The sequence below is a fragment of the Clinocottus analis genome, unplaced genomic scaffold (genome assembly GCF_023055335.1).
Source record: "Clinocottus analis isolate CAN_PGR_092001 unplaced genomic scaffold, fCliAna1.0.p SCAF_3, whole genome shotgun sequence".
Taxonomy (NCBI): Eukaryota; Metazoa; Chordata; class Actinopteri; order Perciformes; family Cottidae; genus Clinocottus; species Clinocottus analis.
This window is the reverse complement of record NW_027176042.1, coordinates 6,043,006-6,069,560: the sequence shown is the minus strand read 5'-3', so window position 1 is coordinate 6,069,560 and position 26,555 is coordinate 6,043,006. Positions and strand designations below refer to the sequence as shown.

Genomic DNA, 26,555 nt, shown 5'->3' with positions numbered 1-26,555 from the left:
TTCTTTCTGTCCTTTCTTTAAAGCCCTCTTTGCCAACTTGTCTGCCCACTCATTCCCACTCACTCCTATATGCGCCGGGACCCACATAAATTTAACCAGACCTCCCTAATTGGTTACGCGTATGACCAACTGAAGGACCTCATGGAGCATGTCTTGACAACTGCATGAACGAAAAGACCCTAAGCTTGCTAAGACTGAAGCTGCATTGGAGCATATTAATACCTTTTCCTGTTTTGCCTTTTCCACCCATCGTAGTACCACCAACACTGCCACCATCTCCACTGTGTAGATCCATAAACTATCAGATGTTCTCCTTTTGATCCCTATTCCTTTGTCTGGTATTGCCGCCCCAAATCCTGTCACCCGTGTCTTGTGTATCTTAGTATATTCACTGGTAAATTTTAATCCTTCTGTATTCAAATGTACTTAACAAATCTCCTATTCCTTTCTTTTTTCATCTAACAGATACCAGTCAACCTCAGGCCACACGAGTGTCCATGGAGCCACCACCGGGTAAACCACAGAGGGGCTAAAACTCAAGCCGAAGACATTAAACTCCCTCGTAATGTCATTGCCTACCCGACCAATACTGTCTTTCTGGGTCCTCCCATTCTCCCAGACCACCTACAATACTTCTTTTGCAGGGTGAGAATCATTGTGTCCCTGCAAATTAGCCCAGTAGTTTGCTAATAATTGTTTTCTCCTGAGACCCAGCTGCATTCTCCCATTTCTATCTGCAGAGCAGGGATTGGCGATGTTTTAAAAGCTCCACTACATACTCGTAATGCCTGTGCCTGGACCACATCTAATTTACCCTTTAGAGATTTAGCTGCTGACCCATATTATGCTCTTGTAGTCCATCACCGATCTTATCAAGGGCACATACATAGTTTTCAATGATGATCAGCTGGCTCCCCACACTCTATAGGTGACAGGTGGTCAGACCCTGTTTTCAAATACCCTCGCAAACTCCAAACTTTATTTTATAGCTTATGAATATGCTCTTCGTCTACGCTACTGGCATTTTATAGCCACACCAAACACACAAATAAACACATATTTTTACTTCTATTTTATTATTTTTAATAAATAGATGAAGTATAAACATTACTTTTATCATCCAGTACAATATAAGCAAAGTGTAAGCTTTTAATTGTAAAATACAACCTCTAACGGTATTGCTAAAAACAAGAGAGAGGTCATGACACATCGCCCTCAGTAGTCCTGTCTAAATGTTGCTGATCGTGGTTCGTCCTCTACGTATGCCTTGTTGTGATGATATTTCTGATGACACCTGAACACAGCACAACAGCATTACAATGGCGCAAGGCTACCACTTGGTGGCGCAACATACAAAGGAACTATGAAGCAGTAATGGCACAAAATGTTCACATAGAATAGTTGCAACTTGGAACTTGCTTTTTGAAACCAAAAATGATGACGACTTTTAGCAATTACAAAGTTGTAAATATATGTGTATATGTATATATACAACCAACATTTACAACATATCTCAGGCTATCTATGAACACACAATACTACAAATAAACACACAGCACATAAGCACGTGCCCAGGATGACTTATATCGACATGCACAGTAGCACATAGCAGGGTCAAGGCCTAACATGAGTTCCATGTAGGTAGGCCAGGGCCCTGGTGTTATGCATGCTGGCCCACTGGAATAGGATGGGACCATAATTAATGTTACTAATTAAATCTATGTCCACCTTGCTTGTATCTCTAAACGGCTGTTGTGAAAGTGGGCCTATTGTTGTTTAAGCTCTCTGGAGCAGGCTATAAATAATATACAACAAACATTGAATATGGTTTATATCACAACAATGTAGCACGTGTCACCGTTTAACAGAGCGCGACGCGGGACGTTGCCCAAAAAACATTCTCTGCCGGCAGAAGAAATGAAGCCCTGCGCTCGTGCCCCTCCCTGCCGCATGAGGATGTTGTCCTGCTGACGTCATCCTGATGACACCGAGGACGTGGCCCCTCAAAAGCTGAGGGGGGGGATCTATTTTTAGCTCCAACCTCAAGGGCCGGGACGAACAGGGCGAGCTGTCACTCATACCACCTGCCACAGTCATGGCAGCCAGCCAGCCAGTCAGAGCATGTTGACTGTGCAAGACCAAGGAGAGAAGCCGTGAAGAGGCCCTTCTGCTGTATTGACAGGCAGCGGATCCAGAGCAGTTTGTTTAGGTTTATATCGGAGGCCTCGGTGTCACTGAAGAAGGCCTTTTGTATTGCTGTATGGCTGGAGGACTGGAACACAAACATGCCACGTAGCCACAGATGTCATCTTCTCAGTATTGTCTCTGACACTGTGCAGATATGTATCAATACATATAGATTGTTATTATTGTTGGCATTTTAACCTTCATTTGACCTCCAGCCGGATGAGTTTAAAAGCGGGAGAGTGGGGTAGGGAGGGCGGGGGATTACATGCAACATAACATAGGTCGTAAGAATGGAACGGAATGGAACCCGGGATGTTCTGGTATGTGACCTGTGCTGTAACCACTCTGTAAACCAAATGCAGGGATATTTTGATCAAGTCTGAGAGAAATGTTTGGGTCCAACCTTTAGGGAGAATTAATTTTTTCCCCACTCACATCAGCTATATGCACTATTCTTCCAGCTTTTTGATAATACAAACAGCAAAAATGTTGCATATCTGTTTAGAAAAGAACGGAATCACCATGAAGACCTACTTCCTGTTTTGTATCTAATTATTCGCTCACTGTCTTCATCAATCTGAAACCATAACATGTTGAGGATGACTAATTTACTCCTGTCACCTACAACAGGAGGTGACAGGAGTAAATTGTTATAGTTTCTAAAATACATAGGTACGGTAAAAGTTTGGCTTAAGTGGCATAACTAATTCTGATGCATATTTTTTGTTTAGCTATGCTGAAGTCTACAGAATAAATGTCACGACTGATAAATCTGTTACATTTGAATTCACGTCATAGTAATCTGGGCTGCTCTAATTGCAGCTCAAAGATCTCCAACAACAATGCCAAGTAAATGTAGTCGTGAATACTGAGAGACTCTAGAGGCACGTTCGGTTCCCACCTCAGATGCCATTAATTACATAGAGGCACTTCTGGTTCCCACCTCAGATGCTGGGGCATTTTGAGTAGTTGCCACTAATTATACGAGATGCTGGGGCATTTGCTTGCCTCTAGTTTTTAAGTCTTGGCACCGGCACCTCGTAGAACGCTGACCCGTTTTCAGTGAGTCACGGGTCTTTGCATGGGCAAAAATACCGCTGTGCTTTTATTTTAAAGGGAATTTTTAATGCTGCAAAGTGCCGTACTGACGCTCCTCAAAACTACTTTCACAACACTCTTTACTTGTATGAGTTTAAACGACAGACTATTTGGGATAGTTTACTACTGTAAACTATTGCATTGTGTATTTGGGTTGCGCTCTAGGAAGCTGTGTTTGAGAGAATAAAAGCCCCTGAAACTTCCACTCGAACTAGTGGCAAATGCCCCGGCATCCCATATAGTCAGTGGCAACTGCTCGAGATGCCCCGGCATCTAAGGTGGGAACCAGAAGTAAACCGGAAGGGCCTCTACGTAATTAGTGGCATCTGAGGTGGGAACTGGACATGCCTCTATGAGGTGCCCATGCCACAATTTGAGCTTGCTCCAACTGTGAATTCCCATCAACTTAGTCTGAGAATGTCAAGACAGCATTTTGTTAGTTATCCATTTAGACGATTTTATCGCGATACACGATTTAATCGCGATGATTCCATTGAAAAACTATAAATTATCAGATTGAATGATCGACCTGCCCTAATTGTGGTTCTATGAGTCGAAAAGTATTTCCCCTTTTAAAGTAGGACTTACATATGCAGGAAGTGCAGTTCTAGGATTTCAGGACCACTTTCTTCAAAAACTTGAGGACATTTCATATTTTTTAGGTAGAGTGTATGCATAACCCAACGACTGTAGAACCACCTCTCGCTCGAAAGGCCTTTTGCAATCGTGGGTAGAAAAACCTACATTCAACTTCATTCAAGTCAATCCAATGAATTGCAATCTTTGACAAAGCAGGACCACTCAGCTCAGGTTTTACAATATATTGTTTTATTTTGCGTTTCTCAACATTGTCACAGTACTAGTTTTACATCGATAGGGTTTTGTCTACTTAGAAACAGAATGCGTAATAAAATAAGGAGCACTCCTCCCTTCCATTCGACCTCCCAAAAGTGGGCCGTGAGTGCGGGAGAACAGGAGCGTCTCCGGAAAAATGAGCCGGAAGCCACGTTAACCGCGTAACAGCCGGCTCTACATCCCTACGATAATTCAGTCCCGGTCGGAGGCAGAGAGAAAGCAGTTGATGATTATGTAAATATCAGAGGGTAGCAGGAATGCACCTTCGATGGAACTGCAGACACAGAGCAGTAATAGTAACAATAATTATCATTATTTACAGACTATTTACATATGTTTTTCTCATTGGTTTTTGCTACCCACGCACCCGTAAAATGACGCCTCCCTTTCTGAGCCTTTTAAACTTACATCAGGCCCCTCCCACCAATGATGGATTTGCTATTTACACTCAGCAGTATACCACCAATATATTTGTACTGTACAGTGGAAATAGAGGTGAAATGCATGCCGGGGGTAAGATGACTTGACAAGAGAAGACACGCTAGTAGGGCCAGAAATCTCTCAAAAATTAAACAAGCATCAGTCAGAGAAATCAAAGCTACTTGAAAGTTTAGGGGCGAGTCAAGCCCACCGCTAGATAGAACCACACTTAAAACAAAAACAATGAGAGAGAAAGAAAATAAAAGGTAGGCATCAATGGCATGCGACACAGCACCTCACACGGAATCTGGACAGGTTTTATACGATTGATCAGTCGCTTGAAGGAACTGGTGGGATGTGACTGAATGCACTCTGATAGGGCGTCAATATGGAATGAAGCTGGGTTTGTACTGGTTTGGACCATTTCTTCATCACTGGTTGGCAATCAGACTTTACGGTCGAGTAACTGGAAGTTGTGCTGGGACCATTTCATTTAGGTGTACAACATATTTAAATTGTAATGACGATGCTGCGTTGGCACTTTTGTGACTCCTAACCTAAACTCGATTAAATGCCGTATATTTGACGGATCTAGAGTCAAACTCAGGTGTTAAGTTTTAGGTGTAGCCGTACATAAAGCCAGCTGGATACATTTTGGATCATGGCAAATACTGTCTAACGAGGCAACCATTTATAAAGGGTTTTAGGTGGTATCTAACGGCTTTATTAATGGCAAACAATACTTTACTAAAGCTTTATACATCAGGAACAAGCTGTTGATAAACAGAACAGTTCATACGTAATGCTTGAGCATCAATGCGCTCCAATTTGCCTTCGATCTTGTGTTCCAAAAACTGTCGACGAATAACTTAAAGGGCTAAAGTTATGAAGTGTGAACTCGGCATTACTAACATTTGTGGAGGTTTAACGTCAGCCGTTTTCAAAAGATGGCTAACCAAAAGATGTCCGGCTGCTGAACTAGCAGTTTTTTTTCTTCAATGCCATTATCTCCAGAACACAAGTTCTCCGGAAACTAAACTTTTCAACGATAGAAACGACTCGCTATCTCAAGAAAAGAAAAAATAGTTCTAATGTTTATCAGAGACCAGGAGAACAATGCCGGCATGCGTGGATGGCCGCAGTCAAGCTTTTACCCAGTGCACTCTTTTACTGACGCAAATGGTCAATGCATTCAATCAGCATGGATCGAGCAGACTGTAGACCGTAAAAAAGCTTTTCGATAAGAAAATACTATATAAAAATACTGTATCTAAAAAGATAATGAACTTGTTATCTCGATAGAACAAAGTTTGTTTTCTCGACATCACAAAACAATTAACTGGCGGTCTCGAGATAACGGCAAAGAAAAAAACAATTGCTAGCATGTCCTTGAAGAGGGGGTAGCTTTTCCGAGGGTGGTGCCGCGATAACTTGAAAACTTGGTGGCAGAACTATTCACCGATCAACTGGATGTCACTGGACAGCGACGTGTGAGCCATTGACGGACACGGATGGTAAATTACGGAGATAAGAAAGTTTTGAGAGTTCCAACTCCTTCTACCCATCACCGTTTTGACTTCCAGATGATGGGGCTCGTCCTTCGTCATGCCCGCTCTACCTCTCCTCCCACAGCTTTAACTCTTGTTGTACGCTAGAGATTCGGTGGACTACTTACTGTGCGTGCATCAGGAAACAATACGGGTGTTGTTGTGCTCGGGAGTGACACAAATACGTAGTTGATTTCCGTTAGCTGAAATAGAAAAAGTCAAACACTGATATAGTTTTGGAGTACACGACAGTTAGGAAATAGCCTGGAAACACATCGTCACATGCAACAGTTTCTTTGACATTCTTGATCAGCGTGGAAGGTCCAGTCCCTCCGAATCCATGTAGATACTTGACTGAACCATTAGGGAAGAAATGACAAAAGATGTTCGGGGGGTAGAGAGAACGCTAACAGAACAAAAAAGTCATGGAACAACCACCGGCTTGAAATAGCTCTTAGACACAAAAAAGTGAATACATATTGCACATACATGTAAAAAAGAAAATAAATCCATCGCATAGTCTTCAACCAGATTGAGACTAACTTCTGCCATTGATATCAACTAAGTAGAACGAGTGCTGTGTCTGTCACTTGTCAACAGAAAAGATGCTCTAGCATACCCCCACCCCCTCCACCCGAGACACCGTGGTAATATGTCAGAAGGGAGATTGATATAAAAACTGCCTTTCGCGGTGAGCGAAGCGAAGCAGCGCGAGTGCCGTTGCCATCGCACAATGATAATTATTGATTTTCTGCCACCGTGTTCGAGACGGAGGGGGAGCGTACGGCGCTCGCCCGCTCTCAGAAACACGCAATGAAACCAAAGAGGGGACTACTCAGCCAGCTGAGAGCTTCCACATTCAGGGGAGATGCTGAAAAACCGGTTTCCCCGCCTACGTCAGCTTCCGGGAGAAAAAAAATGATGGTGGACATTCAGGTGAATCTGTTTCGCTCGGCGGCTCGCTGTAGCCGAGAGGCGACGCCAAAACTAACGACAAGCGCGGTTGGACGACGCCGCATAAAAGGGCGTGCAAAGTCTGCAGCGGCCCTCGACAATCTCAACCTAACTCAAAGGCAACCATACACAGCAGCGTCCCCACTAACTGCCTCCCTAATAAAAGCTCTGATCGGTTTCTTAACAGTGGAAATTCGCCATCTATGTGCCAGTATAATATACTGAGTTATAATCGACGTTTTGTTCTGTAATAATAACTATAATAGTAACAGTTGATATTATCATTTTTACAAAACACTATGCACAATATACACAAAGCAATTGTTGTGACTAAATTAGTAAATGCTTCCATAATTGGCACATTTATCACTGCTAACAGAGATATCACAGTGCACTGTGAGCTACCGCTACATTAAATACTGGTACGGCTACTGTACGGGTGAGGATAACCGCTCTGTCCGTTCAGCCACACCTCCCTCCACCCTCCACCCCGCTTCCTCTCCCCACACTAGATTAAATCTTCTGTAAAATACCAGTGAGCAAGATATTTGTGTCGCTTCACTTTACTGAGGAGAAACAGTAGTTGTGGTCTTTGTGCATGCTCTTGCGTCGTTGTCCGCTGCTCGCGAGGCAGCCAGGCGTGACCTGTGAGTTGAGATGAAAGGGAGCGACCACAGGGGAAGTGTGTTTATGTTGAATACGCTGCGCCTGAGCGTAACGAAAAAGAAAACCAAATGAAATGCCAAAGGAGGCACAGGATCTCGTCTGGCTTCACATCCCCAGACCAGCGGATGCACAGTGCGACCGTCTCGTCCGGCCTGGGCCTCGGATTAAAAAAGTTCAGTCAGAGAGCCCCCCTCCCTCCCGCCTCCTGCACACCTCAGACCACCGTGCTGATGCCGCTGTGTTTGGGCTTTGTACTGCTGGGCGCCTGGGACGGCGGCGGTGGCGGGCCGTGGTGGTGGGGCCCGTGTGCGGGGTGTGGCGGGTGACCCCCGTGGCCGTGGGGGTGCGGCGGGTAGGCCGGCTGCTGGCCGTGAGATGCCGCCGGGTGGTACTGGTGCGGCGGTTGCTGCAGGTGGGCCGGTTGCTGCAGATGGGCCGGAGGGTGGTAGTGGTGGTGGTGGTGATAAGGCGGGGGGTTCTGGGTCACATGGCAAAACTGGGCGTGGTGCACGGACACAGGCCCGTCCGTGTCCGACCGGGCCGTGTGGTGCAGGTTGGCGGGGTGAGGGGTGTGGGAGATGAGGGTGGGGTGCAGGGTGGGGCTGGGGGACTTCACCCGCCGGGTGCCAAACAGCGTTCCAAGCAGCGAGGAGGAGTTGGGCAGAGACTGGCCGCTGTGGCGGGACGGGCAGTCTCGGCCCGAAGGGGCCCTGCGGCGCATGTGGGGGCTGCTAATGATGGACCCCTGCAAGAGAGAAGACGATCAGATCTCAGCAGAGACACAGGGCAAAGTCTACTCTTGCTGCGACACAGCAGATATAAGTAAAGGTATACTCGCTGCAGATTAAAATTTCGCCAATTATTTCATGACCAAAGGAGATATTTGTCACGAGACAAACAATCACCCAGGTGCTTCAAGTTCCCGTCACTAACATATCTGCTTTCCAGGGTTACAGTACACTCTTTTGATTGTGATTGGAGTGTTTATAGAGCGATCCGAAGCTGCAGCTTGTATACAGGACACACATTTGTATGCAGTAACGTTTTTCAACTGTCAAGTTTGAGGTCACCAAAAGTGCACGACCGAGTCAACCGATGTGGTTTGATGTTTCTAAAATTCCACTCTGCAAGACGAACACAAAAAACAAAAGACACTTCATCGGATTTCTTTGAAAAGGGAACAGTGACGGAGTAACAGAGAATAATGAGATACACAATCAAAAACAAAAGTTAATGCAAAAGAAATGAAGCCAATCCTTCAGAGCCATGCACAACATGCAAACTAAACAATAAAGGTTCAAGGTTATTTTATCGTCGTTCAAAACTATTTCTGGGCTGGAGAATGAGTTTAGGGAGGAACTGGTCTGCATTCTGGTGGTACGACAGCAGATACTTCTGTATCGCTCGCCAGACAGCAGCAGGGCGAACAGGATGTTCCGGGGTGGGTGCTCGTTGTTTATTATCCCTCGGGCCCCGTGCAGGCGCCTCACTGATATCACCGATGACTTAGTGGATCCAAAAGACAATGTTTAGTGAAGATGTGTTCTTACTTTAAAGTTACCGTGAGCAACTGTTTTAGAAAGCGTCTCAATTGAATACCAATGTCTCTATTTGATCAACCATCGTCAAGAAGATTGGCTTCATGTAGCTATTCTTAACGGTTAAGTAGCTAACAGCTAACTTAATCAAACTTTGCTTTGGGTTACAGACTGTGTGGATAGTATTGAGAGATGCCTTTTGGGGACTGGCACTCAAGAACTAAAATAAAATGTAGGCTTGTGTCAAATCAACAACAATTGAATCAAGCTAACTCAGCTAGCCACATAAAAAAGGCCCTGATCACAGAGCTAGCTAGCACGAGGGAGATTACATTAACTGTGTGTATCATCTGTGCCTTTAATGCTAGGATTCGTTCACTGCTGGCTAAGTGTGACAATGAAAAAAATGACAAGGAGGTGGAGGAACTTCTTGTCAAGGTTAGGGGCCACTTCAAACTGTGTGAGCATGCAGTAGCTGGAACTGATAGAAGCACAAAAACGAACAAAATTCAGGAAATGGTTGGAACTTCAACCCGCTTACACAAGAGGATGACTTAAAGGTGGGAGGCTAGCAATCGACACAGGGCAACCCGAGGGCGAGTCAGGGGTGGTATTAGTCATGTCATGCCGTGCACATCCAGGGTGAACGTGCGTCGGTCATTCCCCGTTGCATGCATAGTGACCAAGGTGCTCACCACAAAAACACCACCGAAAACAGTGAATGAAAACTAAACTCAAACTACAAAAGAAAACAAACAACAAAAATAAACAGAGGCCTTCGCGTTCAGAGGGAACAACATAAAGTCAGCTGGGCGTCCGTTGCGTCCTACTTACTTCCATATTGCTGTCTAGTGATCCCGCACTGCTGCGTCTCCCACGCTTGCCTGCCCAGAACATGCAACATGACAGATTAGACACGCCGGGTTAACACGTGATGGTGCACACATCCCTTCAGGCTACAGCGGCGGGGGAGGGGCGCTAGCACCCTGAGGTGACAACGATAGCACGCGTACGCTAGCAGCAGACCGGCAGAGGTAGGCGAATACGGACTAAAGGAGAAAGGGAAGAAGCGAGGCACTGCTACAACTCCTCAACAAGGTTTTACTCAGTGACTACAGCGCTGGCAGGAGACTCTGCCCATGAGCAAAACAATTGCAATCTGGATGCATTAAAGGGATACTCCGGCAATTTAGCATTTCAACTTGCAAGACACACATGGGACAAATGTAAAAAACATCAACAGGCAAAATCGAAACAGCAGAGGCTGAGATATCCTCGAATTAATTTGATTTGATGTCTCGAAATGTACTGCGTCCTACATTTGCCACAATGCAACTAACTTATTAAGATTTAATTTTAATATACCCTCCCCACCTAGTAAATGATCAACATTTTCAAACTTCACGCCAGTTTCCAACAGCAAAAAACAAAACGCAAATCAGGCACGTTTCTATAAACTGGTTTGGCGCCAACTAACTCGGCTACGTTGCAGTTTGGCCAGAAGTTGGCACTACAGGAGTTGGTACATGGCTGTAATCCAGCAGTGAACAGACCAGTAGAAGCAGAGGATGTGAACCAGAAAACAAGTTGGCTTGGCCATCTAACCATCTAACCAGGAATGCGCTTCAATTGGGCAACTTTTTCTGTCATGTCAGAGAATGTTGGCCGTGTCTGAAGACAAAGACCAGCGTTCAAGCGTCTAGAAACAGATTTTGGAAACTGAAAACCACAATATTCATTATTGTTTGGCCTGTGACATCTTATTTTTTCTGAATGTGGTGCACAATTAAATAAAAAAAAGAAATTCTGCCATGATCCATTCAGCACATCAACACTTTTTTTTTGTTTTTTGACAGAGGCAAAAAACACTTTGAGTGAGCCTATAAATCTACTTAGACTTAAAGCTCTTCCAGAACCGCAGAAGACATTACGCAACTAATTTCAGTCCCGATGTCTGGTAAACTGACTTTGTGTAAACCTGTGAAGTAGGTGGAGTTTCCCTTAAGTGTCACTTTTTACGTGAACCGCACCTCAAATACGTGGAGACAGATTCTAACTTAGTGATGCACAAACAGCTCTGGTAGGAAACGTAGGCCTCCAAAGCCCGGTACTGGTTGGCCCTGATAAAGACCGCCCCTCAAACGTGTCGCGTCTCATTCAAAGATGATCAAAAGCCCCGGCCACTGCTCCGCTTGTCCGACCCTGTGCTTAGGTCACTGAGAGTGTGTTTGTGTAGTGGCGACTCTCCACGGGCCACGGCCTGCCAGAATCAAGCGCACAACATTAATTCCGCTTACCGCTTAAGACGCTCAAAACGATCACGGTGACCTACATAGCGCTGTCTCCTCCCCCCCGCCGGCGGCGGTGCAGGATTATCGCGCGACGGCCTCCAGTAAATTACACCTGTGCCCATTAGCGAAACACCCATCTCGAGCTCTGTGCTTCGCTGGCGTCACGGCTCAGAGGGTTCAGCAAGAGCGCTCTGCCTAAATCAGAACCGTACAGGAACAGGAGTTTGGCTTCTTCCAAATCAATTATCGGCCGCACGGAGTGAACAGTATCGTGCCAGCGGTCCGGCTTTTTTTTTTTTTGTGCGCTCCGCTTTTGTCTAGCGGAGGGATGAGACGTGAGAGGAGTGCGTTACCATGGCAACCCCTGTTTTTACCTGCATCCGAGAGGTCACGCAGGGAGCTGCTGAGGGCGCTCCGCTTCAAACCCTCGCTGACGGCGTAGCTGTCGTCGAGGCTCGCCCGGCTCAGGTTGCCGTTGCCCGTTTCCTTCTTCATCGCGGAACACTGGGACATAATGGGCCTCACCACGCCCTTCTGCTTCTCCAGCTCAGCTGGAAGGACATGGACAGAGTTACCGGCAACCATGACATCTCTCTGTTGTAATCAAACATTTCAACAGACCGTGGTCTAGGCGGAAGGATGGATAATTGTTCAGCACAGATGTGTGGAGAAAAACATGCTCACATTCTATCCGGTACTTCTCCATCTCTTGGACTTCAGCGATAGATTCCCGCAAATCGTCAGTGAACTTTTTGCGGTCCTGAGGATTGGGCGCATTGAAGTTTATGAGGACTTTGATGTCAGCTCCGGGAATGGCTGAGGTCAGACGGACTCCATTGGGATAATCTAAAGAGCGACGAAAATTCACATTTTAACCTGAGTTCACACAAAATAGACGGACCAATGGAGGGGAGTGGGGGGGGTGTCTACAGAAGTCACACCTATGCAACCATTAAAGCTGCAGCTGGTAAAATCTCATAGTAGTACAGGAGACAGATAATCAGTGAAAAAGTCCTTTGACTGCTCCGAATGGAATTTGCAAGATTTCACCGTGACCATAAATCAACCAATCAGAGACGAGAAGTCAGCTGCCAATCACAACTCACGAAGCACACACATATTTTAGTGAACCGTTTTGCTGCTGTAAAAACTAATTTTACAGCTAAACATTTGAGGCAAAAAAGTAGGCAATGCAGTAAGAAAATCTTGTTAAATATTTGAACAACTCTGCCTAGTTCAGCAGTTCAGGAGCAGTGAACAACAGCTGTGTATAACTATCAGAATATAGTCACAGTTTGAGCAAATATGACAAAAAGTTTTCCTCTGATGAAAGTTACCAACCGCAGCTTAGAGGTGCCAGTATGCTTCAAACTAATTCATTGTTTGATCACTGAACACTAAAACTTCCTCCCGCCGTAAGTTTTTTGAGTCAAAACTGTTTCGTAATGTTGGCCCTTCTGAAGAGGCCGTACATATTTTAAGCCTTTCGAACAAGTCGTTTGTTTAAAGCATACTGACACCTTCAGAGAGAACGTATACAAAAGCCAACAGAGCACTTACACTGGTTCTCAAAGAGAAGCACTTGCATGCCGTAAAGTGAGAAGGACTGCCGAAAGCTGTACGTCACAGAGTTCTTCTTCTTTTGGAAAATTTTGGTAACCTACGGAGAAAGAGAAAGCACGGCCGACACTGTGGTTTAGACTCTTTCAGTGAACGCCAGCGTGTGTTCTCAGTGTGCCACGAAGACTAATGTCTGCCTTACCACCAGCAGGTCGTTGAAGAGGAAGATCTCTCTTTGGTGAAGGCCCAACTTTTGAGGTTTGTTGGGGTCGGGCACTTCAAAAAGTCTGCAGTAGCAGACCAGTCTCCGGTGAGGTAAAGAGAGTACCTGTGCACACGATACGGCCTCATTACCGAGTGTCAAAACGTATAAACATTCCACAATGTTGGCATGTGTTCCAGAAGGTCTTTTTTTTATTTATTATTTGACAAATGTTTCCACTCGAGCCCAAAGATTTGGATGACAGGGAGAGTAATACTCACACAGCCCAGTCCATGGTGTAGCGAGCCGATCTGTGGATGGAGAAATACATACAAGAGTCATTTCACAGGGATCAGTGAACACATACAGGACTTTTAAATTTGCGACATATCAAAGAAACGACATGACGTTCGACAAGAAAAATGGGCCAAATTCAGAATCTGGAAAACTAGTTTTACGGATCGCAGAACAAACTATCTATGCTTTCCTCACAATCCATCTATTAGCGCTGTGTGCCATGTTCCCAATGAGCGTCAAGCTTTAGGACCGCGACGTCGCCAAGGTCGCTTGGACTTCTGCTGATTTGCGTCACCAAAAGTGGAGTTGGTTTGATGAAAAGGGCGTGAATGGACATAGAGGAAGGGCTTGGGTTTTCGAGTAAAAACACCATGATTATATGGCACCAGGCTGTTTATCTTGTTTATTATTACGGAGCTTGTCAGGTGGTACTTTCCTTGGCTCGCTCTCAGGGCAAAAGACGTATTACAGTCATTCAGCATGAAGGGCTCCGGGGCCGAAGAATCAATGAGTCACACAGCAAAGAGAGCAAGTTCAGGTAAAGAACGCTCTTTCATATCTTTTCTTTTTTTGGGGGGAGAACGAAAGACGTAAAGAAAGCCGCCTCTCTCTCTCTGTGACAGCCCAGAGGGTACAGGCGGTAATTTGGCAGCGCGTGCTTCCCGTTAGATTCAGTTCGTGAATGGATGGCAAGATGAAAGCGGTCACGCTCTACAACCCCAAGGGCAAGCTCAAACTCACCGGCTTTTTTCCGACGATGAGCTTTTCCACTTTCTGAACCTGAGACACGTGGTCTTCGTTGGTCTTGAGCTCCCGCTTGCGGATCCGCTCATAAATCCCCACCAGCATCTCTCGGGGGATGTCTTCCCCGTCGTCCACTCCTGTGAGAAGATGAGAGGAAAGAAGAAGAGAGTGAGAGAGAGAGAAGGATTCATTGTTAACTCGGAGCTTTATGAGAGTTTATGAACCCCGGAAATTTACCTACACACTACTGCGGTGCACACATTTCTCACAGTGTAGACGGAAATGTCCTTCTCGCTCTCTGAGGACAAACATTTGTCCACTCAATACTGTACCTTAATTACTGACCACTCCAGTAGGCAGAGAAATGAGTTAGCCATGCCATAAAGCTCCCGCTAATACCCTCGAAATCTGTTGAGGGCAACTAAAAAGAGATTTGCCTAACCAGCAAAGCTCTCTTGGACTCAACTTCCAAAAAAAGTCTGTTTAAAAAAACCTTACTGACACGGCCACTAATCAAGGCAAAATGCATGCACAAAACTCAATTTGAAGTGCATATTTATTCGGTGTCTAGAGATAATACTGCTTTTGTGACAGTAAGCCGGACAAAGTACCTCGAAGGTTCTTGACAAAGTCCTCCAGCTTCATCTTCCTCTCCAGCTTGACATTGGGGCTGTACATGTCCGTGTTGAGGAGGATGATGGCAAAGGCCAGGATGAAGATTGTGTCGGGGTTCCTGAATTGCCGCACCACGCCGGGGTTGCAGATGCAGTAGCGTTGGCTGTGGAGAGGATGTTGGAAACTTTAAAATCATACTCTTGCCAAGTAATCAATTTGTTTTTAATGGCGCATATATTCGGTTACAATTTTATTGACCAGAAAGAAGAAATTACATTGTTTCTGCTGCGTTTAAGCTGTTTTGCTGCTGATTAACAGTGTCGGTACTGTTACTTGATTGGTGAAATATGTGTGTGGGCAGGTTTTACTTCTAACAACGAGAACTACTAGTAAGGTTGTTATAAAATATTTGGACTTGGATTTCATCAAGTGGGGTTTCCTGAATGTAAAAAGATACAGCTTAAATGTATATATTTAAAAAGAATTACAAATTAAAAAAGTTCATATTAGATTTGTACAGACAATATTTTCAACATTGTTGGAGAGAACACCAAGCCTCTCTTGTCGTAGCATTTTCATGACAGAATTAGGCCCATAATGTTTAAAAAAAGGTGCATATTCATTGATCAAAAATAGGAAAACTATCTAAACTTAGGCCACACGTAAAGCATGTCATAAATATTTTGTACGTACATGTTCAAACTTCAAACAATACAACATCAATGAGACAATTCTGAAAATAGGCACAACCAAAGACAAATTTCACCTATTTTAATGCAACTGCGGAGATTTGTTATTGCGCACGCTTATTGTCATATTGGACATTGAAAACAAAAGCCTTTATCTGTCAATACCGATGGCGTGATGATATCATTGTGCATCCCTAAAACTAACTGCAGGGAAAACTCTAATTTAATTTGGACACATTTCTGAACACCATGAAAGGACAAAGCGTCAAAAGGCAAAATAAATCCGTAACCACCCCTGTTAGTTCATTGGTAGGAATATCAATATTGATTACGATATTGAGCGCTCCACTATCTGAGCTGTGATCACGTACATTTGTCGACTGCGCCACAGCCGCGAGTCCAAAGAACGAGGATCAGTACCTCTGAGGACTGTCGAGACGGCCTGCAGCTGTCAGCAGGCCGCTCACCAGCTTCCTAAGTCACCATAAAGCGAGGCACATGATCAGTTATCGTTATCTCCATCGTTATCTCTGTAACAGTACCTGCGGTGTTTACTGAGGCAGAAATGTCCCTGCTCAGTGCTGATCGAAGCTGATTCTCTGTGGGCATGAGAGCACCTTTCTACCTGAGGTTTGGAGAAAATAAATGAGCCCCAAACAACATCCATCAGCAGCCCTAAGGGAGGTTTCCCTCAACTTTCTGAACTAATTTCCTCCAAATTACTTTCTGCAATGATCTGGAAGAACAAAGTCTGGATTTAAAATGACTTTGCACAGATGCTCTCGTGCCCGAGAGAGTTATAGACGACGACTTCTGGGGACAATGGGGTTTAGACCATTGACTGTATATAGATCATAGACTGTGTATAGTTTTCGAATTCCTCCAACTAGATTGAAGTTAAGCCCAAATATCTGTGTTTATTATCCACGCAGCTCTAACTTGCTAACTTGTCTTGATTGCAGGGGCAAAATGTGCATGGGTATTTTTGCAAATTGATGCATGTTCTATGATAGACTTGTGATGCTTGTTTTGGGACAATCCTGTGCGTGTCTGCTGACACTGATATGAAAACACAGGACGTTCTACGCAACTTCATCTGTCAGTCATGATGTCATATCCTCTTTCTATAGCAAAAAAAAACAAACTTATCAAAGAAATTAACACTTAACATAATAATAAATAATAATGCATTTAATTTATATTGTGATTTTCTCAGTATTCAAAGTCACTTTACACATTTAAAATATACTTCAATTTACATTAGATGAGAACTACCTTAAATGATGGAGACCGTCTTTTTTATAAAAAGGTAATTCAAGATGTTTAGGCTTTACTTTTGGGTGGCTGTCATTTCGTCCTTCTTCATGTACAGTCTTTGGTTTGGACATGTGACATGGCGCAAAACCCGGCTTGAGTGATAAAACCATGTGTCGTGTCCCCAGTGTTTCTCACCTGTAGGCCTCTATGAGCCGCTCGACCTTCTGTGCTTCTCCCTGCACCCTGATGTGTGCCTGGAATTTCCTGAGTGCCTCGTCCAGCTCCATAGCTGAGAAGTCCATTTCATCCACCACACAGCTGATGGAAAAAACAACAGGAAGTGGCAAAGATCAGGCTTTATTAAATAGGAATAACTTGATTCTTTAAGAAAGCTGCGTGGGATTCATGAGTGGAACAGCGTCCAACAGCTATAGATGGCTAAAGTTACTTGCTAATTTCCGAATTGAATAGCTGCTTCTAGTTAAAAGTTAGCCTTGTTTCAGCTCAATGACACAACTAAGAGACTGAAGAGGTTCAGTGCATTTTCTTAATTAACTTTTTAACAATTCTAACTTTTTACAAAAAAATGAGAATTTTGTTTTTTCCTTAAAGCAGTACAACTAATTTCCACAACAAGCGCAACACATCACACCACAGACATCCGATATATTATCACCTTGTTATGGCTAAACAGTTGTCCATTTACCCACAAAGTAAACAGCAAGCAACATTAGCATTGATTTGGAGTCCTCTTTCTGGCAACCAAATAAATGAATGTAGGTTAAATATTCCTTCTCCTTGTAGCTCCGATTTAGTGTCCTGAGAAAAACATCTGCCTCTTATTGGCTAAATGCTCCATTTATTTCAATAGCTATCACTATATGCCTGTCTGTGGTTTGGTGTTGGACCAGTAACATAAAGTGGGTTTATCAGATATTTCTTTGAGCCAAAAACATCTGCCAGCTGCTGGAAATTACTTTCTTGAATGCAGTAAGACTGAGCCAAAATCAATGACCTGGCATAAAATAAAATACTCAATAGATCTGAGGATAACAGCAGAATTGGGGATAATTATTCCTTGGTTCGTCAACACAACCTTATAAAAGAAAAATCCTAATTTCCCCACTGTCCATTTCAAAATACTAAATAGCTTTACTTCAGGGCTTTTACTGTTATGGAACACTTTCCCACTGTGATATTGAAATTTCCACTTAAATAATGGACCTCAGAACGTTTTCCAAGGAGTGAGGAGTGTGACTCGGCTCTCCAGAGCCCTGCTACCTTGATGCCGTTTATGTCAGGATTTATAGACATTTTCTCAAGGAGCCCTTTAGATATGCTTGTCAAACTGACACTGACGGACCTTTTCTGGCCTTATCCTCCGCTGAATCTCAATCGGCTCTGATAGTGCTGTTGGTGTGTTTCAGATAAGTCTGAAAACATGAAGTAGAGGAGCTATTTCCTATTTTGCCTGCTAGACTAATATACATTTAGTCCAAGTGTTTATCAGAGTATCACAGCATTCCTTTTCAGCTTATTTTCTGGATGTAACTTGAGTCATTATGTAGTGCTCAGAAACTTCAAAGAGTGCAGATCGCAGGCTGGGGACCATATTTACAACTGAAGGATTATTTATGTTCCTGTTCCAGGGAGGAAGATAAAACAACATTCTGTACATTGGCAAAGTTAACAAAGACAAATCAAAAGCCTGCTGTTTGAGAATTTCAGGGTTGAGGAAAAAAAAGGTAATTCTGCATATAACATTGTCGTCAAAGAGTACAAAGAAGTTTCTCGCCGCAAACTCACTCGAGGACATCTCGGTTGAACTGTTTCTGTCTGTTACCCAGGAACTCGCCGATCATCTGCCTACTCAAGCCTTTCCTCTGGAGCAGGAAGTGGGCCACACCCACTGGAGTGTCCGGAACAAAGTTTCGCTCTATCAGATACTGGATGCCTTTTTCTGGTTTCCTGGAGACATGGGAGAGGGTGGAGAGATAGTGATAAAGAGAAATAGGACACAATCCAAAATCTGTGATTATCCCACTGCACTTCTGCCCGTGGCCAAATGTGTGTCAGATGAGAGACAGGATTTAGAGAGGCAGGGAGGTAGGGTAGTGGAACGGGATGAAGGCTGAGAGTGGGGAGGAGGGAGCTACTTTTCTCTGCGGTGTTCATCACAAATGATTAAAAGGAACTTAATGGCTGGCTCTGGAAAAGAAACCAAAGCCACAATCATCTATGATTAAATGGAATCACAGAGGCTAAGATCAATCGCTCTGCATGAAGCAGAGCAGGGTGAGTCCCAGGCTTGTTTGCACCTTAAGTGGAACAGAGAGATAGTCATGTTTCAATCAACAACAGGAGTTCAAAAACGAAAGGAATAGACTGGATCTAATTGACATAACCTCCTCTGTCCCTCATTGAGTATGTAATGTACAAGACACAAGCAATGTACCAGATTGTGTTGGAATCTGTGTGAGTAGTCTGTTAGCGGATCTTGTGTACGTACTTGTTGAAGAGGTTGAGGCCAATGCGGTAGTGCCTCTTGCGGATAAGGTCATTGCTGAATGCAGGCGAGTCCCAGCTGTTGCGAGTCTCTTTGTGGTACGTCTGCTTGCTGAGCGTCTGCTCCCTCAAGCTGTCTCTGGACGAGGACTCAGAGCTGCAGTTGATGGTATCATTGGAGTTGGACGTGCTGTTGATGCTGTCGTTGTCGCCGTCGGAGAAATCGGACTCCGACTTGCTTTGCCGGTTAGCGGTGCCGTTGATGGCCAGGTGGGCCTCCAGTTGCCGAGGCCGATGGCGGGAGGCGTCCTCGTCTCTGGAAGGCCCTCGGGGTGGCAGACTGTGGCCGATGTGCTTAGGGCTGCTCTGCTGGTTGCTGAGGCTCCGTTCGTAAGCGTTCTGTCTCTTTAAGGAGCTGCGGTCGGAGCGATCGCTCAGCTCCACCGAGCTGTCGCTCGGAGGTTCAATGGTCAGTAAGGGTAGGTGGTCAACTCGCAAGCGCTGCTCTTGGCACTCCAGAGATGGTGTACTGCGGCAGCTGGTGTCCGTGTCCCCTTTTTCATCCTTATGAGCCAGTGACCAGTAGTCCTGGGAAGAGTTAAGGGAACGCTGACGCAAGTCGGATTCAGTGCTGGAGGGTCGGTCTACAGATTGGGACAGGGGCAGTGGTGGTGACAGTTCTTCTTCATCAATGTAAAGGGTGACATCGCTGTAAGACGCCGTCATCTCATCCAGTTTGCGGTGTTCCGAAGCCCCGTGAGTGGGTTTCACTTGGCAGCTGACCTCCCTATCCATGTCCTGGTGGCCTCTCCCTGGCTCCGACTGGTTGTCGTCACCGTGCAGACTGCGACAGTTTAGCGCATCATCTATAGACTCAGCTAGAGATTTGACCTGCCTAGAAAAAGCATCTTCTAGTTCTGTGATAGCGTCTGTGAAGTCGCTCTGTGTGGTGGGGGTCTTGGCCTGCAGGCCCATCTCCCCACCGTGCTCCGACTGCACAAGCGCACCAATTTTGGTGCCGTCATCCGTTAGCGAGACCTGTTTTCCCTCGAAGTAGGAGCTGTGGACTTTTTCAGGTCCTTCAAAGGAAAACTGCATTCTCATATTGGATAGGACGATCCGTCTGGACATACGGTTCTCAGACATAGAACTTCTGAGACGCTCAAAGTTCTTGTTCATCTGGTACTGGCGGAAGGCTGTCTGGATGGTGCGGGCTGCATGCCGGGTTATGAAACGCCCACCATATTTACGCTCTAGCATCTCCACCTGCACATAGAAAAGAATATTTGCTGTCAAAAATGCCTCTGAGAAACATCTGGGGACCGCTTACATATAGCTGCCATTTAATGGTGATCCAACCGTGCAAATATTCTCTGTAATGGGACAACTTGTGAAAACAGGAATAATGAATGCATACAGTATTTTGAGGGGTGCTGTAGTTTGAATTCGACTGGAAATGATACTTCACCTAGAATATTTTTTAGTATCAAACGTAGTTTGACAAAATACTGGAAACTCAAGGTTCCTTCTCTGACCCTGTTAACCTTCATCAGCACATTTTTGCCATTGAGATGGCTCAGTTAGTTCACCTTAGTATGGAACTTTGGTCATGTGATGACGACAGAACCAGATAAAAAAAAAACAGATAGTGAATGTACCTTGATTAAGGGTTAATTTTTCAACTATGTTTGTGACACAAAATATGTACAACATTTGGTGTAACACTTAAAATCACCATCAAGAAAATGTACTTGATCAAAAGCTGTTTTCACCTGAATGCAAAAGTAAGACTATCTGAGGAGACACGCATGAGACAGAATGAAGAATGGTACCGCTGTCTTATCTGCTTTTGCCCTTCCTTAAAAAGAACCGAGAAGAGCGGTGATGGCATTTAAAAAGAGCTGGATGTTTTATTAGACTCAAATAGACTCACGGATAAGACGGATAAATTTGAATTGTGATGGGAACCCAGTTTGATGGAAAAACTGGTAATGGCCCAAATAATGATGAGGGATTGCTCTCAGAAAGAAAATAGTATTATAGTCGGAGGGTGTTGGACATTAAAGAAATGAGCAAAAAGAGGCCACAAATTAAATGTTTTCAAGGCTGAGTAATAAAAATGAATTGATTAATAGTGTGTGCGGCATTGTTTAAATATCATTCATTACAAAGAAGGATGAAGACAAATCAAAGTCTAAGGGTCTCTCAGCCCCTGTGTCTGTTACACAGTGACCCAGTTTTCCACCTGTGCAGTGAAATGACCCCCTTCATGTTTCCGTCCAACCATGTGAGGGCCAAGGCGACCGGAGGATTCACACATCCCTCAGGGGACATGGACCATGACAGTGGGTCTCACTCCAACAGGCTAGAAACTACACTGCCTCATAAAAGGGCCAGTGTCCGGTTGTCTGACTTTTATTTGAGCATCATGAGGCGCTTCAGCCTGAAGACAGCTGGTAGTAACACGTACTATAATAATTACCTTTAGTTATTGTCATATCTATAAATAAGATAAAGATGTAATAAACATATAAGACAATTTACTTGAAAAATGAATGACCTAATGTCACATTTTTAATTCAGAAGATTTATTCATTTATTTTTAAACCAGTTATGACATCACCTGACTGTGACTGAATGTTCAACTCTGTCATTAATTGGTGGAGCATCGCCCCTCACGCCTGGCACCCAGTTTTATACTAACAGAAGTTGTTGCCTCCCCTCTCCTCACCTGCTTGTCCTGCAGGTCCGACGAGAGCTCATAGCTCTCCGACAGCGAGCGGGAGCGCTTGATGGCTTCCTCCTCGGCCTGCTTGCGGAGGATGGACTGGGAGTGCTGGAGCTTGGGTCGGCGGGGCCTCAAGTGGCCGGGCAGCAGGATGTGTCCGTAGAGCTGGCTGTCCAGGTGGTCGGGGCCCAGCGCGCCGCTGTGGGTCACTGGGATGCAGCTGTAGCCACCGCCGGGGTCCACAGAGGCGCCCACCTCACTGCCTGCAGCATCACCTTCCACACTGCAATGCACAGAGCACACCGGGGTCAGTTCGCTGAGTCACAGTCCTGAGGGCATGCACTGCTTCGTGTTTCAGCGAGAGGCACGTGACGGACGGGGAGAAAAGAACTTTGATACCTCTCAGAGGGGCATGAATATGTTTGCTGTCTCTAGACATTCCCTTCACAATGCGGAACGTACCTCGAGTCTTCACAATCACCGGAAAGACTCTTCCACTGTATCTTGATAAGAATGAATTAAACGCCTATGACTAACACTGAAATCCCAACAAAATTATCAGCAGCTCCATCTCCACAATCTCAATCAAAATAGCATGCACAATGTCAGGAGTAATTAAAGCATGAGAAGCAGCGCCTTGAATGAATTAATAAGCATCTTCGTCTGCTCGCAGCGACACAAACGCCAATCCGGGGACAGCCGATTGGACGAAACCTCGGCGGTGTAGAGCGACGAGCAGCCGCGCCCCACCGGACTGCAGCAGCTAAATGTCAACCGCAGATCTGTTCACTCCCCATGCACCTCTGAGATGCTGGTGTGATTAGCTGAGAGGGATAAAGTGTTCTGGGACTTGGACACAGCTCAATAACTACCACTTTGGGGAATCAAATGCCACTGGAAGGAAGAAAGAGAGCTAAACATCCACCTGATCTGGCAGTCTGCTTTTATGAACGTGCAAGATAACAAGCTGTCGCCTTTCTGGAGACAGAAACCTTTGATTCTGAGAAGTTAAGCCTTTTTTCTTTGGACTGAAGCTTTATAGAAAGACTTCAGTGTGTTTTATATAGAGACATCAGTTTAATTACAGGAATTAGAAGCCAGCTCCGCAAAAGGAATCGAAATATGGCCTCAACTAAAGTAATTGAGGACATAATGAAAAGTGCTGACGTCCTAGAGATATAGGATTGTGATCATCATGTAATCAAGTGCTCAGATTACTTCTACAGATAACATTACACACCTAAAATATCTTATATGTGCAACTCCTGCAGTCAATTATCAGTTCGTCTGCCATGATGTTTGGTCAAAAGACTTTTTCTAGTGACGTACTATCGATCCCACGCAGAGAACTTTATAGGACAAAGAAGAGATGAATTAAAAAGAAAGGTTGAAATCAATGCTGACGTGGCAATGTTGCATCCTACACTTCCCATCATGCAAAATCGAGGTGCTTCTTTATCAAATGCCCAAGTCTTTCCCGCACACCGAGCTTGTGTTGCAGCAGGCTTTTAGTGTTACAAATGTGTGGTCCGCAAACCCAAGTTGAGAAACATCATCAGGTTTTCCCAGACTTTGCTATGTTTCCGTGCAGCCTCAGGAAACGTGAATCAGCTGTTCCCACAGGCCGAGTGGGATTGCTGGTCAGAAAAGTCAGAGAAAGTTCCTTTGAGCATCGCAATTGCTCTGCAAAAAGAGCACAGTGGCACAGAGTCTACTGGCATGAGGAAAGAGCTGCGTTCAATCAACCTTAGAAGTGGACACCACGCTCCACGTGGCAAGTGGTTAGCATGGTGAGTATGAGTAAGGCTTACTGCACTTGACTCATCGATTGGTCACACACAGCAGTGACTTACAGTGAGCAGAAGACAACAATCTATCTATCATACCCTCTGACCTTGTGTCAACAGTGCAGTCAATCATTCTGAGAAAGAAAAATGTCTTCCATTTTTTAAAACAAGTCAAGAGTGAGGTGACACTATTATGTCGTTCTGGGCCCACATGTCATTATGTCAGTCTGGGCCCACACATCGCTCATTTCCTATAACTTCACCTTGCCAGTTACAATCCATGGTGGAAATGTGAGGTTTTTTTTTGTTTTTTTTTTACCTTGAAGCAACTGTCTTTTGCAAAATACGCTCAATATCTTTTAATTTTTTCTGTCACTGGTTGATGGATGAAGCGGAACAGCTCAGAACAAGGTCATCATCTGGAGGCATCTATCACTGCATAACCTTGTCAAAGACCTTTATCTCTGTGGTAGAATGTGTCAAGGTTAGATAATAAAGGATGAAATACAACCTTTAATAGGAAAGAGATTTGATGTCCAGAGGAGGCTGAGAGCACCAAACAGGCCTACATTGTGGACCAGAGGTAATAAATGATGCCTGTCATTGGCTTATACAAACAGATTACCAAGGGGGCCCCACTTAATAGGGCTTACATCGCTTTATGCCAAGCACAGTTGATATCCAGAGAACAATAGAAAATACACATATGAAAGCAGGCTGGTCGTATATTTTCTAGGCGAATCGTTGGCATAATCTAAACCAGTGGTTGCTACCCATTTCTCATGTTATCAGTCGACTGAATGGGCGTCATCAGTGATTATTACGACTGCTCTAACGTCTTGGACGGGTCAAACAACACCAACCTAAATGTGAAAGTAAATTGTTGTGAATCGAAACAAAACAACTTTACAGTCAGGCAATGAACCTACTGGATTATGTTCAGTAAAACATTGTGGTTTGGGTTACAATAAGTAAGTGTCACAACAAAAGTAAAGTAAAAATTTGTTGACTGTGCGTTTCACACAGGAACAGAGTTCCCCCCTGCTGGTCAGTAGAGAGAATGCAAGTTTTAACACTTCCTCATTGGCTTTACAGAACGTGAGATTGCTGCCTGGAAACAACCAAAGTTATTTTGTAAGTTGCCTTTGAACCAAGTCACAGGGAAGTAGGCTGAGGCTGTGTCATGGGATAACATCTCTCGGTTGAGAAAGCGTCATTCCTCTCTGCACCGGACACTCAAAGCTCATTTGAAAAACTCTTTTCGCATCTTCATACTCCTCCCTGTGAATTGCCTCGACACATTTTCGATTCCAAAAGGGAGAACATTGAATCAGGCAGAACAAGTCCGATAATTAGACTACAAGGCGGGCCTTAATACGTCTGCTCCAGCAGAGGCCATCTAATTGGAAAAGTTTGTTCATTTGGATGGAAGGGAGGCTCAGCGTGCTTGAAATGTGTGTCTCTCAGAGCAATGCAGAGGTAGCCAGACGCCATTAAAAGTGTTTAAAAAAAACTAATTCAGAGAACATGACAAGACAAACAGCTGCTTTCAGTGTTGAGGACGGAATACAAGAGACACTTTATACTTCATTATGTATGAGCCTACTCTTCTTCCTGCAGCACAGAGGTTGAGTCACCTCAGCGGTCAAAGTGTTACTGATCCAATTTCCCTAGACTGGGAGTGAGGTGACTTTGGTCAGACCTAACCGAGTCGACTAACTGAGAACCTTCTCTGTGCGAAGCATTCATCCAGTCTCATTAAAATGAATATCCCCCCACCAAAAAAAAAAAAAATCTAATTTTAAGGCAGAGGAGAACTGGATAAAAAGGTCAAAGGAGGAGGAACGAGAGACCAGAGTTCTGAGAATACTATGTTGAGACAAAGGGCTCCTCTTGGAGTACAATGTGGGAATGAACCTCGCATTGACAGAAAATGGGGTTCTTTAGCTGCAATGAGACGTCTTTATAATATTGAGAGAATGTTCAACAGCCTGACCCTCCACACACATTTGTAACATAGGCTTTCATTATAATAATATGCAGTCTTGCCATTCTAATTCCAGATTAGTGCAGCGACAACAGAGCTCCTCGAGAGCCCCCGAAGACACTACACAACTGTTTTCACAAACTGCCTGTAAATTAACTTTGGCATGTGAACGGAGTGGAGAGCCCCTTCAAATGTCAGGGATTACATCGACATAAAAAGGTGTTCACGTCACCTCCTGCCCTCCTGAGTTAGACTGCAGCATTCAATTCGAGAAACCCACAAAAGGTCCGTGGCATGCCATGACGGTGCATAAATTGCTGGCTGATAGAATTCTAATGAGGTGTTTGTAGGGGAGGGTGACGCGCCGGATCCAGCGGAGGGGGCCGGTGATGTGAGGACAGATCTGGTGTCAACACCTCCTCTGGAGACGCCCTCTTGGTGCCGCTGAGCTGCCTCGCCAAGTGGAGCCACTTCTCGCTGTGTCGCTCGGCAGTGATGAATTAATTACTCCAACCTGCCAATCACACAGACAACCTCCCTTTTCTGGTTGTCTTTGTTTCGCTGTACACTCCGACTGTTATGCCCTTTGTTCACGTTTGAGTAACTGTTCGGAATCCGTTTTAAGATG

The 26,555-nt window shown here is 44.7% G+C and overlaps 1 protein-coding gene across 2 annotated transcripts in view; it reads right to left on the bottom strand.

Moving 5' to 3' along the window:
* Positions 1-4,101: 4,101 nt before the first annotated feature.
* The window catches only part of iqsec1b (IQ motif and Sec7 domain ArfGEF 1b), a 181,351-nt gene continuing 158,897 nt past the window's right edge, over positions 4,102-26,555 (bottom strand). For both annotated transcript variants that reach the window (XM_068593981.1, XM_068593982.1), the window contains 13 exons: positions 22,157-22,436; positions 19,430-20,691; positions 18,727-18,888; positions 17,116-17,238; positions 14,971-15,137; positions 14,357-14,496; positions 13,600-13,629; positions 13,319-13,444; positions 13,117-13,216; positions 12,241-12,402; positions 11,931-12,107; positions 10,100-10,149; positions 4,102-8,472 (listed from right to left, as the gene is read on the bottom strand). In XM_068593981.1, the coding sequence (XP_068450082.1) occupies positions 7,942-8,472; positions 10,100-10,149; positions 11,931-12,107; positions 12,241-12,402; positions 13,117-13,216; positions 13,319-13,444; positions 13,600-13,629; positions 14,357-14,496; positions 14,971-15,137; positions 17,116-17,238; positions 18,727-18,888; positions 19,430-20,691; positions 22,157-22,436 (3,310 nt within the window). In that variant the 3' untranslated portion in view covers positions 4,102-7,941. The remainder of the gene's footprint in view (positions 8,473-10,099; positions 10,150-11,930; positions 12,108-12,240; positions 12,403-13,116; positions 13,217-13,318; positions 13,445-13,599; positions 13,630-14,356; positions 14,497-14,970; positions 15,138-17,115; positions 17,239-18,726; positions 18,889-19,429; positions 20,692-22,156; positions 22,437-26,555) is intronic.